The following is a 17102-nucleotide window of genomic DNA, read 5'->3' on the forward strand; positions in this document are numbered from 1 at the left end:
ATCAGAGGAATAATGAGTGGTGAAAAACTACTTACAGAGCTGGGTTGCTAAAAGGCAACCACAGTAACAAGCAAGTTAAGAATAGCGTCTTCAGGTGGATCTGTCAGAGATTCTTCCTCAGCTGGTCGCTTTATAAAAAAACAAATACCTCTTGAGATTACTCTCAGGGGGAACTGGAAGGATGGGAGGAGGCGCCCCAGGGATATAAAAAGGGTTTTAAAAACTGTTAAAATAAATAATAGTCTTACCTTGGGCTTTCAATAGATTTATTGGACACTAAAAAAAAACTACATTTCAGGTGTCTTACTCGTTTCCTCAGGTCGATTTCAAAAGTGTTTTAGGGCAGAACAGCACTGACTCAGGAGCGCCTAATAGTGACCAATATGTGCTTTTGTACTCCAGTTGTGTCTGTCAATCACTGCTTCTTTCAGCTGTTGCATAGGCATGTTCATAGCTTCACATATGCTTTCTATCCGTCTAAGCCTCTACTGTCATCTACTTCTTTTGCCCTCATCTTTTCCTAGCATCAAGGATTGCTCCAAAGATTCTGTTTGGAATAACCGAGGATGTCACACTGTGGAATAATTCCATATTGAATTACTCCATGATTGATGAGACCTGTACTTATTTTATATGCATGCAGCAGAGCAGAATAAATGAATAGTAGGATCTGTTCACCATGTTGCTGAATGCATAGACTAAAAGCTTATTTTCTATGAACCTTTAAAAGCGAATAACAATAAATGGTGTCATCATGATTGAAACTTTCTCCTACAGTATATCCCTTTTTGGAAATTGTAGCTTATAGTTTTGGAACCCTGTGATTCAAAAAGTGGTTGATCAAAGAGATACTTCAAAAGTAATTTATGTTTATATCAAGGAGCTTATACATAGATAAAAACCAAGCTCTGCCTCCAGGTACCTGCATGAGGCTAGTAAACATCTAAACATCTATGCCCAGATTCATGCTTTTTTAACATACAGTTATTTGGCTCTGCAATATAGTTTAGGCTGGATTCACACTTAGATACGTTGAGTTGAGTCACGTTGCGTCCCATTGAAAAAAATAATGCTGCATTGTGACGCAACTCAACGGCATCTAAGTGTGAATCCAGATTGGACCTGAACTCTTTCACAAGACTCAGGAAAAAAGAGAGAAATGCACCCTGTGTGTTTTTAGAGAGAAGAGACTGTCTAATTCCCCCTCATATTAACCACTTCACACCATAGGGGTTTTTACCCTAACGGACAAGAGACATTTTTACCTGTCAGCGCTCCTCCTATTTATTCACCAATAACTTTATTACTACTCATCACAACAAAATGATCTATACCTTATTTCCCAGAACGTCATTTCGGACAGCACCCCTGGATGAGACTTGTCTCCCTCCCCACTGTGGACAGGAAACTGTTAAAAGAAGAATTTGCATAAGCAATAGGCAGCCACATATAAGATACTACACCTGCCACAGTACCTCAGTTTAGTTTCCTGTCCCGGACGGGATGCATGGGAGAGGTCTCCAGGAGTGCCATCCATGTCAGGCGGCAGGGGCAGCGTTTTCCAGGGCTCCAAGCAGCACTGTTCAGTGAACAGTCGGAGCCCTGCAGCGTGGAGGAGGCTTCTCCATTGGAGGCAGCAACTTTATGCGCGCAGGTGCGTGCATTGGAGAGAGTTCACTTCCGGTTGAACCGGAGGTAGTCACGCGCTGGCGTCCCGCGTGATCTGAAGTCTGAGCCGGGCGGCAGGGGCCGCGGCGGTGATTAGGAATCGGCATACAGCTGATTCCTTAAGGTAAGAAGCTGATTAAGCATATGCTTAGCCGGCAGGGGCCGCATGCATAATTGGATCAGCTGCATCAAATCAGCAGCACAGGTATAAGTTTGTAGAGTCCATGATGCACTCTGGTTTGTGGCTGAGATCATGGAGGACGCCTCTGGGTCAGCTCCTGCACAATCTGCTGAATCTGCCCAGGATCCCTCTCTGGCAAGTAGATGTGATTATGCTTCTTCTGCTTGGCTGGATGTATGTTATGTATAGAGGGATTTGTCTAATGGCTGGCTATCGTTTATTATGTTTTATACCCCAAAAGACATAAGACTGAGAAGGTTGAAAAGTCTGAAAAATCTTCTACTCAGTCCAGTCAGCATGGATTGGCAACTCTGAATGGAAATTGTGCCAGTATTGTACAGAGAAGGTCCACAGCAATAGGAAATTAAAGATTCTGCTATTGCTTCTACCGCCTCAGCTGCTTCAGATGGGCCTGGGACTAGTACTGCTATGGCTTATCTACCTGTTATAGCTAATCCATCATCTCCTATGTTGTCTGCACCTCTAACTATGCCTCCTGCTTCCAAGAGACATAGGCCTCTATTTATTGAGCATTCCTGCATGCGGTAATGCTCAAAACAGCTGACTTTACCCACCATTTAGTAAACTGTGCATTCATAAAACCTGTGTCCGCATGAAAATTTATAATTCCTGAGCAGGTGCCAGAAATTAACACCTTGTGCGGAGATTATCACAACACAGGTCACTGAAGGTTAATTCATAAAAATTAAAGCAGGCAAATGTGAGCAGAGAAACCCTGGCTGTTTAGAGAAGGCGATAAGCCAGCCATAACAGGCAAGCTAATGGAGAGACAGACCTCCCAGGCAGCTGCAGTGAGAGCAGAACAAACTGCATCCCGGAATACCCAGGCTGTGTTTTTTAACCCCTTGGGTACCTGTTTTCAGATAAATTTCACATCATGTAAAGGAATGCTGGGGCTGCCTCCTTTATAGTAACTCTCTCTGCACAGAGAAAATGTATCAAACTAGGAGGAAGATTTGAGTAAAACTGACTAAGGGCCTTTTTTTTTCATTACTCTGCGAGTTACGATTTGATTCTGATCACGAGGTACGTTAAACTAATGGAAACTGCAGCAGCAATTTCCATTAGTGCAATCTGATTGCGATGCGATTTGGACAAAGCACAATCGTCATCCTCCTGCATTGTATGCAATTGAGCTGTACTATAAGTATAGTAGCGCAATCGCATAGTGGAAATTGAAGTGCGATTGGGATCGCAAATGCGGTTGCGATCGCATTTCATAGTAGAAAAGAGCCCTAACCGCAATGTTTTTTTCCTGAATTAATGAAAGACTTACTAATAGGTATTAAGTCTGAGCAGAAATCTTTGACACCTTTGGATCAAATGTATGAGAGTTTGGCGGATCCTCATTCTCGGCTTATTCCAGTCCATTCTACTCTTAAGATTAGGATTAAGGAGTGGGATAATCTAGGAAAAGTTTTGGTTTTTTTTGGCCCAGATCATTATCTAAATGTTGTTTTTCTCCTGAAGATCAGGGTTTTGGGGAACCCCGCCTAAATTAGATCCATATTTTTCAAGGGTATCAAACAAAACTGACCTACTTTTTTGAGGATTTCTGGGAAATTTTGAATGATTTCCCTAAAGTTTGGAATGCTTCCAATTATCTAGTGGACGCTTCAGATGATACGGTTAAACTTATGGCCAGAACTACGGCATTAGTTAATTCAGCCAGAAGAGGTGTATGGGTAAAAACTTGGAATGATGACAATTCTTCAAAATCAAGTTATGTGGTGTACCTTGTGAAGGGGGTCTGCTGTTTGAGTCAGTTAGACAACCCTCTAGACAGAACGGCAGACACACATTAAAAGTATTCCTGTTAAAGGAATTCTATCGATTCACATATTTTCAATTGACACAGGAATTGTTTGGGAAGTGTTGCTAAGTACTGGTGTATACATTTTAGTAGCAACCTCTTTGTTTACTGTTATCAAAATGCTTTCAAACTTTACTGACAAAACTGACTCTGAGCCATGAGGAGAGGGGAAATTCCCCTCACACTTGATCAGATAACTCTGTGTAACTGTGTGTGACAGAGAGAACAGCTGCAGCTTCTGTGTCCTGTTTCGGACTGAAGTGTCTGTAGAGAGCAGAGGAAATGTAACTAATTGTTACAGCTTTTCATACTGTTTTTTGCTTTCAGAGTTTGTTTGATATTTGCTTTCTGTAGTCCGATATGCAACTCTGGCTGTGCATTGAAGTAGACACCCCTTCTGCAATGGATTTGTCCCAATATAGCTAATCCTACCCTCAGTAAATTACAGCTTTTGCCTCTGATATTTAACATGAAAAGTAGGAAAATGTTTACACAGCAACTTAGACATTATTTGTACATTGTCTTTTTAGAACACTTGGGTATCGATAGTATTCCTTTAAGAAAGGACCTTTTCAAAGTAAACGGTCCTTTCGTCCCTCCTTCTAAGAATAAGTCAGATCCCTAGTCCTCTAAGGGCAGAAGATGGGCTCTCTACAAGTCACAGAAGCCTAAGGGCCTGTTCAGACTGCACACGTTTCCAGCTGCGTTTTGGAAACGCGTGCGGAGGGCCAACACGCACGACATCAGACAGTGCATAGAGTGCACTGTCTGGTGTTCACACTGCATGCGTTCCGGACCTGTGCGGTCCGGGAACGCATGCTGCACGCAGATTTAGCAAAAACGCGCGGCTGTCCCATTCACTTTTCAGTGATGGGCTCAGCCACGCAAGGCATGCAAACGCGGATGGCGTGCGTTCGTGCGTGTTGCCTTCCGCATGCGTGGCCGTCCGCGTTTGTAATGTGAACCGGCCCTAAGTCCAACTTCACTTTTACCAAGAAGTCAGATAAGCAATGACGCTAGTATTCCAGTGAGATGGAGAATTGCAAATTTCAAAACATGGCAACTACAGTGCACAAAATATTGGTTATTTAGGCTTCTTTCACAGTGGGACGTTACAGGCGCAGGTTAGAGCAGCTTGTAACGCAGCCCAGCTCACAGTAATGAAAAATCAATGGGCTGTTCACAGTGCCCACGTTGTGTTACACTCTAACGCTGGACGTTTAAAGAAAGTGCATCATGCTGTGCGTTATACACGGTTTTTAGCCGCATTAGACTGTTTGCATATGCTCAATAATGTGTGTTTTTTGTTTTTTCTTGCAGGAGAGGAGGGGAGAGTCCGCTGTTGTGGCCAGCCACATGACTAATTAATATGCACTGCAGTGTTAACTTCCTGGAGCGGCCGCTTATTGGCTGGCAGGACCACGTGATGCGGAGTTTATCCGATCATGTGCTCTCCACAGTCTTTTGCCGCATGCGCCGTTTTCGTCCGATAGTATGCGTCAAAAAGTACGCATCACAGACCCATCAGGAGACGCATAACGTGGCTCTAAATAGCATCCAACTTCAAAGCTCACATGCGTTGCGTTGGGGGCACGTTATGTAACCTTAGCGTCGCATCTAACGCAACGTCTTAGTGGGAAAGAGCCTTTAAGGTGTTTGTTTGTTTTTTTGGAGGGATACAGAATAGAGTTCAGCCAGCCTCCTTTTTAGAGCTTTTGCATTACTCCCCGTTTGCAGGACCAAATAAAGTTTTCAGCCCTACAATCGAAAGTCCTTTCCCTGTTTAGAAAAAAAAAGGGTAATTCGAGAAGTACCGAAATGTCAGAGGACAGGGATTCTATTGCCCTGTGTTTTGTCTAGTAAAGGAGCAACAGGGAAATTATCAGTTCATACTAAATTTAAAGAGTCTAAACCAGAAGGTAAAATACAGAAAATTCAGGATGGATTTGATCTATTATTCATCTCTTACAGAAGGACGATTTCCTAGCCTTTCTAGACTGAAAAGATGCGTATCTTCAATTACCGATACATCTGACTTCTCAATAATGCTTAAGGTTTGCCATCCAGATGGAGGAAGAGGTAAGAATGTATCAGTTTAATGCTTTGCCCTTCGGATTATCCTCAGCTCCAGGGTTGTTTATGAAGGTAATGTCTGGGGTTCTAGCTACACTTAGACAGAGAAAGGTTAACATTTTGGGTTACCTTGATTTTCTGTTTTGGGGGACATCTCCCAATTCGGTAAGAGATCAGATTGTTACGACAATAGTCTTACTACAAGATCTAGGTTGGATCATTAATTGGGAGAAATCTTCCTTAATTAAATCCTACACAGATTATACATTTGTTTGGGCTATTTCATTAGCATATCAGACACAGGGGGAGCAATTCAATTCTATCATGGCTCATTCCACAAGAGGAATTTCGACTTCTTGGGCAGAGAGGGCAGGGGCCTCTATAGATCAGATTTGCAGAGCTGCGACCTGGTCAAGTCACAATAAGTTTGTAAAGCACTATCGCCTTAATGTATCTGTCTTCAGGTTTATCCTTCAGAAGGAAAGTTTTGCAAGCTGTGGTCCCACCCTAAGGTTTTAACTCTTGTATATCGTCTCATCCAGGGGTGCTGTCCGAAATGACGTTCTGGGAAAGACCACTTTACTTACGGTAAAGTCTTTTCCAGTAGTCATGAGGACAGCACCCCTGCAACCCGCCCTTATTTGGGTAGGAAAGAGAAATAAGTTTGTGTAAGCATCATTAAATGTCCGTGTCATCTTTTTATTAACTGAGGTACTGTGGCAGGTGTAGTATCTTATATGTGGCTGCCTATTGCTTATGCAAATTCTTCTTTTAACAGTTTCCTGTCCACAGTGGGGAGGGAGACAAGTCTCATCCAGGGGTGCTGTCCTCATGACTACTGGAAAAGACTTTACCGTAAGTAAAGTGGTCTTTTTTTGCCACCTATTAGGCTTTCTGTGGGTAGTACATTTTGCTAAGAATTTTTTTTGTTCTAAATGTATTTTAATGGGAAATATAAGAAAAAATAGTAAAAGTCATTATTTCTCAGCTTTCAGCCATTATAGTTTTAAAATAAAACGTTCTCCTGTGGATACAACCTACACATTTTATTTGCCCAGTTGTCCCGAATATTAAACCGTTTAAATTATGTTCCTATCACAATGTATGGCGACAATATATTATTTGGAAATATAGGTGTTATTTTTTTTTCTTTGGTCCGGTCCATAATTACAAGCCCCTATTTAGTAAATTAATAGTAAATATACCCTCATAAAATACAGATGAAAAAAGCTGAGTCCCTAAGTCAACTATTTATGTAGTGTTTTTTTAAACTGATCTTTTTCTTGGGGGGGCCTTGGTAGTGTAAGTTATTACTTTTATTAATATTTAATAAGTGTATGTGTATGTGCCTGTATGTGTAATTTTACTTTTTGGCCACTAGATGGCGCTAGTGAACACTCTCCTGTTTTATTGGAAGTGTTCACTTTTTTTTTTACATTTTACTAACTATGCTATGACTCTTTCCTGTTTTATGAATGGACATGGCTGCTGATCAGGGTCATGTTCATTCATTCCAGGCATTGTGATTAAATAGAGGACTGCTTGGTGCTCTTTCCCAATCACAGATCGTGGTGTCCAGACGGTTAAAAACAGGGCATTTTAATAAGGCAGCATGTCATAAAGTAGTCACATGTTTATTTGATCTCTCAGCTGTGTCAGCACAGAAGTTTGTCAGTCGTTGGCAGACACTGCTAATATGTAAACATAGGATGTTAACCCTTTGTCTTCTTCCAGAACAAAGCAGGAAGTAGACACACTGCAGATTTATTGCAGGGATTCTGTAAGCTGTAACAAATTAATGTTTTTCTGTAAAGATTATTATAGATGTTTTTCTTTTAGAGCAGAGAGGAAGTTCTGAGTTTAGGTCCCCTTTAATATATTCTGTTTTCCTACTAAAGTAACATACTTGTAATATTTGCATTTTCTGTAAAAGATTCTTAATGTACATGCATGTAGCTAAAATGATAAAGCAGGTATAAATGTATGAATGTTTGTCTCCCTTCATGAATGAATAAACATTTTGCTTTATCTGAATAGCCACTTACCTATAGGACCTGCTGTGGCCAGACACAGAGGGGCCTAAAAATAAACATATTTCTTTTTTAGCAACAACAAAAAAAAACAAAACACAAAGTATGCATACCACTGCCATTGCATCAGTTCTCATAAAGCTTAGTGATGTTGGAGTGCCAGTGTAATATAGTACAGTAGAACAGTTTTCAAAGAGGGTATTATTCAATACTTTTTCTTTTTCGGGGGGGGGGGGGGAAGTGAGCAGAATCTGGTATATACCCATCAGTTCCCCTACAGCAACATGTTATATAGACTTGTGATATATTGTCAACATATCAGACAGAAAATGACTAGTACCCGCATTCTGTTTCAGTGGAAGTACAGTATGAGCTAGATCAGCTCTGGCTTCCTCTAGCACGATTTCCTCATCAACAGCAGGAAGCCCCTGTGATGTCAGAACGTTTCTTCCCAGTTACCAAGCAACGGCCAGCAAATATTCATTTTTGCACATAACACATAATACTCCTGGGGTGAAGGACCTCAATGGCAGTGTTTACATTGCAGGAACAAAGGACTGATGCTGATAGCTGTGATCCTCTCATTTTTGGTGAGCCCAAGACTTCTTTACTATTCAGCAAAATGCAAATAAACTGAATCACTGAAGCTTAGCTGAGAACTTTCATGACTGACCCACCCGTCGTTCTTACCTTGACTGGAGGCCACTGGAGTAGTTTTATTTTCAGTTCTGCTTCCTGATGTAGGATGCTAGAGATAGGAAATATTGAGTTATAATTAAATTATAAACACCTTTATGTTTCAAAATCTGATAACTATATCGCAGGAGTGTTGCTAGGATCCTAAGAGATCCGGGGCACTTCAGCCGAAAAATGGATGGGGCCACGCACCAGAATATGGGTGTGGTCATGGGTGGAGTCAAATTTACATAAACTTAACAGCGGTCTAAATAGGCCTGCCCAGCAAAATGTTGGATGAAGCCCCCCCTTCCCAATTAATACATTAAATAAATGTAACATATCACATCAATAAGCAGTGCCACTCAAAGCAGAGTATAACCCTGCATTTCAACTTTGCTCTACAACATTATTTACAGCATATTATATGCAACCAGCATATTTTTTTACTAGACCAGCATTGGAAGGGTTACACACAGAGCTTTAAAGTTCCGTGTCGAGAAATGCTGCCGCAGCCAAAGTTTAGATAGATACATTTAAGTAAACACAATGTAACAAGTGGTTTATGTTACACACTCTCTGGCTGTCCTCCAGCTCCTGCACAGTCAGAGAGTGAGTCACATTCCACACTTGTTACATTGTGTTTACTTAAGTGTATCTATCTAAACTTCGGCTGCGGCAGCATTTCTCAACACGGAACTTTAAAGCTCTGTGTGTAACCCTTCCAATGCTGGTCTAGTAAAAAAAAATGCTGGTTGCATATAATATGCTGTAAATAATGTTTTAGAGCAAAGTTGAAATGCAGGGTTATATTCCGCTTTAAACATAACTAGACGGAGTTATTTGGCTTTGTGCTGGCTGGTCTGGCTTTCTGCTGGGCAGGCTGCAAATAAAAGTTGAACATAGGTCCAGAATGGTCGAGTCCAGATTGAATGTATATGGGCAGGCTGGCCTGCTGCCAGGTTGTCTGGCAGTTTCCCCATAGCATTCCCTGACCTTCTAGTGGACCCCCTCCCATGCTCCCACGGGCCTCCCATTTAGTCACCACAACTCCCAGCATGCCCCCATAGAATAACCCCAGCTCCCTGCATACCCCCATAAAGGCACAACGCCCCTGCTATATCAACTGACACAAGCATTAATCACAGTATTTGCTAGATGAAAGTCCAAAAGCTTTCTCCAGTCAGATGTGATCCTTAGGGTACTTTCACACTAACACATTTGCGTTGTAGCAGACACCGTTTTGCGCACTGTAACATGGTCTAATTCAAAGTCTATGAAACAGCTGTATTACTAGAATCACAATCGTTGACACACACAGTGTTTGCCAATGAAGGTGTAAGTTGGTCAGTCACTTATTTTGCCTGCATTACATCCTGGACTGGGACAGGATTCTGCAATGCTAGAGTCAAAGAGTCCAAAGAGCCCCCTTTCCCAGCTGTGCCCACCCTAGTGTAAGTAACAGGTGTGGCCCCAGTATTATGTAGGCTGCCCCCCCCCCCCCCCCCAGTATAGGTAGCCAGATTTGCCCTCCCTGTTTTAGCCAGCCCCCTCCCAAGTTTACATAGACAGATGTTCCCCCAGCATTAGGCAGCCCCCCATCCCTACATTTGGTTTAAAAAGCGAGGAGAACGCCAGCGCATCTTGGATGCAGGGCATGCATTTTTCAGTCTGGCAGAGGCGGTGTATGCTTGTGCGATTAACCATTCAATTGCAACATGTGTTTAGGGATGCGCAGCCTTTCCCCCCACCTTTGCCCCCCATCCCTAGTTTAGAAAGTCAGATGAGCAACCCATATTAGGTAGCCCCTCTTCAGGTAAGATAGCCAGATGTGCCCCCAGTATTAAACAGCCCCACTTCCCAGTATAGATAGCCAGATGTGCCCCCTGTATTAGGCAACCCCCTCCTAGGTTAGACAGCCAAATGTTCCCCAAGTATTAGTCAACCTCCTCTCGCCAGATGTGTCCCCATTATAAGGAAGCACTCCAACAGAGAGGGGGACATTTATCAAGAGTGTCTGAGACAGAATATTAGGTAGGTTTTTAGAAATCCGTGCAGAACTGTCTCAGACATCCTAAGAAATTACTAAATAGTGCAGATTCCTTCTAAAACTGTTAGGAATATGAGGAGTTAGGAAGGTTTCTCAGACAGTGCAGTGTGTGAGGTAAATTGCTGTTGCTGAGGTAACCAATACACCTGCTGTATTGCATCAATGCCCAGCACTGGTAGGGTTAAGCACAGAACAGCTTCACAGGACACCTGGACCTAGAAATCCACGGTAAACTGCTGCTATTAAGTAGGATTTAAGAAGTTTCTTATTATCATGCAGAACAGTTCTGCTGCTGGTTTGAACAGTTTAAGCATCTCCTCTCTAGGGGGCATGTGCAATTAACTTTTCTCCTAGGAGATAATTTTTCATCTTCGAATTAAAATATGTTTTCAGCAATTTGCAATGGAAAAAGTACCAAAACGTAGTGGAAAAAGTACCATTAAAAATATTCTGAGTATTTCTTTGCTTGCTGGTGATTTAAAAGGCAAGTTGGAAAATATCACCTAGAAAACTAAGGAGAAAAAGGTAATTGCATTTGAGCCTAGGTCTCTGTCCAGCTGCACACGAAATGAGAGATACGTCACTAGAGGGAGCCATAGGGAGGAGATGCTGTGAACCTGTGACAGGCTGATCCTGGTGCCAAGAAACGAGGTGAGTAAGCACTTATACAGTACAAGTATGCAGTATGGTACAGTAAAAGGATGTCACAGTTGGCAAATGGGAGTGTGTGTTTGGATAAAAAAAATAATTTGTCTCATTGGGCTTGGTTCACAAAACAGTGGTTAGCACGGATTATCGCGCGCCAAAATTCGCGTTTGTGCGTTAATGTTAACTTTTCACCCACTAACTTTCGCGCGATAATGCAAATTTATTGCGCGAGTGCGACCGTTAACGCGTGAAAAATTCATGTTAACGCGCGAAAGCAAATTTTTGCACACATAGCGCACGGCAATATTACCTTCACTTTCGGCTGCAAGTACCACGAGTTATGCGATTAATGTAACTCGCGATCCTTGAGTAGTGCGGCCAATGCTACTCTAAGAAGCATTACTAGCGGTTACTGTAGCAACGATTGCGCTACTCTAGTACTGCGAGTTACGCAATTACTTGCAGGCGGAAGTGAAGGTAACATTGCCGTGCGCTATTTCAGCATTGCAGTATCACCGGCTTTTGATGAATCAACCCCATGGTTTCTAAACCTTTTGGGTTTTTTTTTTATAATATGGTTATTTTTGTGGCTTTAACAGCAAAATTTGGATGTTAAAAAGTTGGAAAGGAAAACTGAATATACAGTATCTATATATATATATATATATATATATATATAAAAAATAACCACAGTTGCTAGATAAATGTTTCTGCAAACTGAATACGTACACTGCCTCCTGAATGGGTTCGAACAGATGATTGCCAACTGCATAAAGAGAAATGTAAAAATAGGTGCTGTAGATTTGTGAGGAATTACATATAAAAGAGAGAGTTACACACTCTAAAGTTAATGCATAAGACATAAAAGTTTCCTTTCAAATAAAATGGCAATTTCCAGCCACTTGAAAAAGATACTAGTTATTTGTCCTTTTTAATCTGCATTGAGTACTTCCTCCTAAAGTGACCTATATATGATTTTTTTTACTTCATATACAAGGTATTGACGATTTATAAATAACAAAATAAACACTTACCTACAGTAAAATATTTCTTGTAAACTCCGCCTTGTCTCCCGGGTGCCGCTTCTATAGAAGTAGACAATCCTGGAGTCCTAATTAGCCCCATCCACTCCCCCCTGCATAATCACAATATTAGCTGCTTCCTCCATAAAAAAGACCTGGTGGGAGTGCAGGACAACCTGGTGTTCTCAAAACATCCCGAGCATCCCATGCAAAATGATGTAATTATGCTAGAACATGTGACTGAGGTTGTAAGAGGAAGGGTGGTGCTGTGACAAACAATGAAGCTATCCTGATGCAGGCTTAGGCTCGGTTCAAATTAGAGTTAAAAACGGTCTGTTCCCAGATCGGAAGGGTATGGATCTAATGTTAACCTATGGATCCATTCACATCCGTCCATTCAAACGGATCCGTTTCGCACTATGCACTGAACAGAATGCAAGTTTCCTACAGCACCAAATTTTCCCGGATCGATGATCCCAGCGGAACGGAAACGGAAGCTGAAGCGCTGCATTGGGGGCAATGAGAAAACAGAATGTTTCCTTACACTGGTGAAGAAACTGACTGTTCTAAATAGAAAAATCCTCTCTGGGGGTGGGGGTCTAAATAGAAAAATCCTCTCTGGGGGTGGGGGTCTAAATAGAAAAATCCTCTCTGGGGGTGGGGGTCTAAATAGAAAAATCCTCTCTGGGGTGGGGGTCTAAATAGAAAAATCCTCTCTGGGGGTGGGGGTCTAAATAGAAAAATCCTCTCTGGGGGTGGGGGTCTATATAGAAAAATCCTCTCTGGGGTGGGGGTCTAAATAGAAAAATCCTCTCTGGGGGTGGGGGTCTAAATAGAAAAATCATCTCTGGGGGTGGGGGTCTAAATAGAAAAATCCTCTCTGGGGGTGGGGGTCTAAATAGAAAAATCCTCTCTGGGGTGGGGGTCTAAATAGAAAAATCCTCTCTGGGGGTGGGGGTCTAAATAGAAAAATCCTCTCTGGGGGTGGGGGTCTAAATAGAAAAATCATCTCTGGGGGTGGCGGTCTAAATAGAAAAATCCTCTCTGGGGGTGGGGGTCTAAATAGAAAAATCATCTCTGGGGGTGGGGGTCTAAATAGAAAAATCATCTCTGGGGGTGGGGGTCTAAATAGAAAAATCCTCTCTGGGGTGGGGGTCTAAATAGAAAAATCCTCTCTGGGGGTGGGGGTCTAAATAGAAAAATCATCTCTGGGGGTGGGGGTCTAAATAGAAAAATCATCTCTGGGGGTGGGGGTCTAAATAGAAAAATCATCTTTGGGGGTTGGGGTCTGGGGGAGGGATGAGGGGAAACGAAGCGGAACGGAAAAAGAGTCTCAACGGAGTGAAAACGGATCCAATCTACCTGTGATCAGATCCATTTTCACTGATCCATTTGCCACTTCAATGCTAGTGTGAACCGGGCCTTACTTTTATGCCTGATACACACCATGCAATGTCCTGTCAGAAAGACGAGTCAAGTCGATTATTTCCAACAAGTTTGATCTTATATTTCTTATATTTTTCTAATCGATTTTTCAATCCCTTCTATACAAATTTGATCAGAAAAATGATTGGAAATCAGTTTATATGACAGGAAATTACATGGTGTGTACCAGGCATTAAATAGATTTTTTTCTGGAGGTCCCTGTCCACTTTAAAGAGAACCCAAGGTGGGTTCTAAGAATCCTAATAGCAGACAGAGGCTGGCTGTGCATATAATCACCAGCCTCAGTTGCTATATATCGTTGCTATATATCGTCCCCCCCGACTGTTTACAATTGCCTATCAATCTCCGCCGCTCCCCCGCCTCCTCCATAGCTCCGGTCTCTGCCCACATCCCTCCCTTTCCTCACTGCTGATTGGAAGGAAGGGACGCGGGTGGGGACTGGAGCTATGAAGGAGGCGGGGGAGCAGTGGAGATTGATAGGCAATTGTAAACAGTCTTACTGGTGACACGCTGCATGTCGACAGCGCGGCTGTGATTTATGGGGGGCAGAGCAGAGCGCAGGGGGGCCCTGGAAGGACGATATATAGCAACAGAGGCTGGTGATTATATGCACAGCCAGCCTCTGTCTGTTATTAGGATACTTAGAACCCACCTTGGGTTCTCTTTAAGAAGAATACAGAAACTGCCATGTTACTAAACTTTTGGCTGGCTCACACACTACAGAGAGCCATGCTTTTTTCAAATGTAACTAGCTAAATAAACTGGCTGCTAAGTAAGTAACTAATTAGCAGCCTGTTTATTTTTTTAGCTAGTTACATGTGAAAAAAAGCATGGCTTTGTAGTGTGTGAGCCAGCCGTTATAAATCAGTTGGAGTGTCTGCTATTAGTGCAGTCCGTCAGCAAAGTGCATGGTAATGATGCAGCTCAGCCTGCAGGAGGGCAGAATTTGTGTTATCAACTACTTTTGTTTAACAAGGTCTATGGTGAAATGTATGCACTTCATATTAAATAACTGATGTGGGGATAATGGAAAAGCATACTTTTTGTCATAGTGTCCCTTTAAGTTGTAAAACAAAGCAGAGCTAATGACCCTTTCAACTTTCCTGCAGTAAAACCTTATCTAAACCTGTCTCTCACAGTTTCTTGGCTGTTTAAGCTACCGGTATTTAGAAAACAGGGCTGAGTTCGACCAAGATGGTTGAATAGCTCAGAGAAGCTCTTTTGCATAGATAACATCTGAAGTGTTTTAACTCATCCTGTACTAGAAAACAACATTAAACTGGTTTCTTTGCTACTAATGTGTTTTTATCTGTACTACACATACAATTCATTAGCTTGTACATTTATTTTTGCTTCAGATTCGCTTTAAGTGTAATGTTTTTATGTGTATGTTTTCTAATTGCGTATAGGTTTGTGTCATGTGTGGGAATGTTATCGGAGTACAAGGCAGAAGAGGTTTAGGTTCGCTGTTTTCAAGTTTGTTTTTTACTTTCTAGTATCTTGCTTATTGTGCTTTATTATCTTGCTTACTACCACCAGAGGGCATGCAGGTCCTTTGTAACAATACAGGATAGAACATCAAATTAAAGGGACACTGCAGTGAGCAGGATGTGAAAAGCTGCCTTTTATTCCTTTGTAACTATGCTCATCTCCTTACCGTCTTGCTGGTCCTATGTACAGTGGGTTGCAAAAGTATTCGGCCCCCTTGAAGTTTTCCACATTTTGTCATATTACTGCCACAAACATGAATCAATTTTATTGGAATTCCACATGAAGGACCAACACAAAGTGGTGTACACATGAGAAGTGGAACGAAAATCCTACATGATTCCAAACATTTTTTATAAATAAATAACTGCAAAGTGGTGTGTGCATAATTATTCGGCCACTTTGATCTGAGTGCAGTCAGTTGCCTATAGACATTGCCTGATGAGTGCTAATGACTAAATAGAGTGCACCTGTGTGTAATCTAATGTCAGTACAAATACAGCTGCTCTGTGAGGGCCTCAGAGGTTGTCTAAGAGAATATTGGGAGCAACAACACCGTGAAGTCCAAAGAACACCCAAGACAGGTCAGGGATCAAGTTATTGAGAAATTTAAAGCAGGCTTAGGCTACAAAAAGAATTCCAAAGCCTTCAACATCCCACGGAGCACTGTTCAAGCGATCATTCAGAAATGGAAGGAGTATGGCACAACTGTATACCTACCAAGACAAGGCCGTCCACCTAAACTCACAGGCTACACAAGAAGAGCGTTGATCAGAAATGCAGTCAAGAGGCCCATGGTGACTCTGGACGAGCTGCAGAGATCTACAGCTCAGGTGGGAGACTCTGTCCATAGGACAACTATTAGTCATGTACTGTACAAAGTTGGCTTTTATGGAAGAGTGGCAAGAAGAAAGGCATTGCTAACAGAAAGCATAAGAAGTCCCGTTTGCAGTTTGCCACAAGCCATGTGGGGGATACAGCAAACATGTGGAAGAAGGTGCTCTGGTCAGATGAGACCAAAATTGAACTTTTTGGCCAAAATGCAAAACGTTCTGTGTGGCAGAAAACTAACACTGCACATCACTCTGAACACACCATCCCCACTGTCAAATATGGTGGTGGCAGCATCATGCTCGGGGGGTGCATCTCTTCAGCAGGGACAGGGAAGCTGGTCAGAGTTGATGGGAAGATGGATGGAGCCCAATACAGGGCAAACTTGGAAGAAAACCTCTTGGAGACTGCAAAAGACTTGAGACTGGGGCGGAGGTCCACCTTCCAGCAGGATAATGACCCTAAACATAAACTCAGGGCAACAATGGAATGATTTAAAACAAAACATATCTATGTGTTAGAATGGCCCAGTCAAAGTCCAGATCTAAATCCAATCGAGAATCTGTGGCAAGATCTGAAAACTGCTGTTCACAAACGCTGCCCAGCTAATCTGACTGAGCTGGAGCTGTTTTGCAAAGAAGAATGGGCAAGGATTTCAGTCTCTAGATGTGTAAAGCAGGTAGAGGCATACCCTAAAAGACTGGCAGCTGTTATTGCAGCAAAAGGTGGTTCTATAAAGTATTGACTCAGGGGGCCGAATAATTACGCACACCCCACTTTACAGTTATTTATTTGTAAAAAAATGTTTGGAATGATGTATGATTTCCGCTCCACTTCTCTCATGTACACCACTTTGTATTGGTCTTTCACGTGGAATTCCAATAAAATTGATGCATGTTTGTGGCAGTAATGTGACAAAATGTGGAAAACTTCAAGGGGGCTGAATACTTTTGCAACCCACTGTATCTTAATATACTTTAAGCAACAGACCAAGAACATGAATGCTGATAAGGTGTTGTTACAGACTGGCCATATTAGCCACATGCTGATTTCAAGTGTGTAATCCCCACTCTACTGCAGGCATAAGAGGAGGGGTTACTGAAGACTGCCCTGCCCTGAGGCATTGCTAGACTTCAGGCTGTTGCTATGTGGGGAG

General features: G+C 42.2%; 1 protein-coding gene across 1 annotated transcript in view; it reads right to left on the bottom strand.

Annotated features, from left to right (window-relative positions):
- Window positions 1-17102, bottom strand: part of RNF212B (ring finger protein 212B) — a 440214-nt gene that overhangs the window by 11962 nt on the left and 411150 nt on the right. Inside the window, exons 10-12 of the mRNA XM_068242405.1 lie at window positions 11889-11925; window positions 8477-8534; window positions 7802-7835 (exon numbers count right to left, since the gene is read on the bottom strand). Coding sequence (XP_068098506.1) covers window positions 7802-7835; window positions 8477-8534; window positions 11889-11925 — 129 coding nt within the window. The remainder of the gene's footprint in view (window positions 1-7801; window positions 7836-8476; window positions 8535-11888; window positions 11926-17102) is intronic.

The sequence above is a fragment of the Hyperolius riggenbachi genome, chromosome 1 (assembly GCF_040937935.1).
Source record: "Hyperolius riggenbachi isolate aHypRig1 chromosome 1, aHypRig1.pri, whole genome shotgun sequence".
Classification (NCBI taxonomy): domain Eukaryota; kingdom Metazoa; phylum Chordata; class Amphibia; order Anura; family Hyperoliidae; genus Hyperolius; species Hyperolius riggenbachi.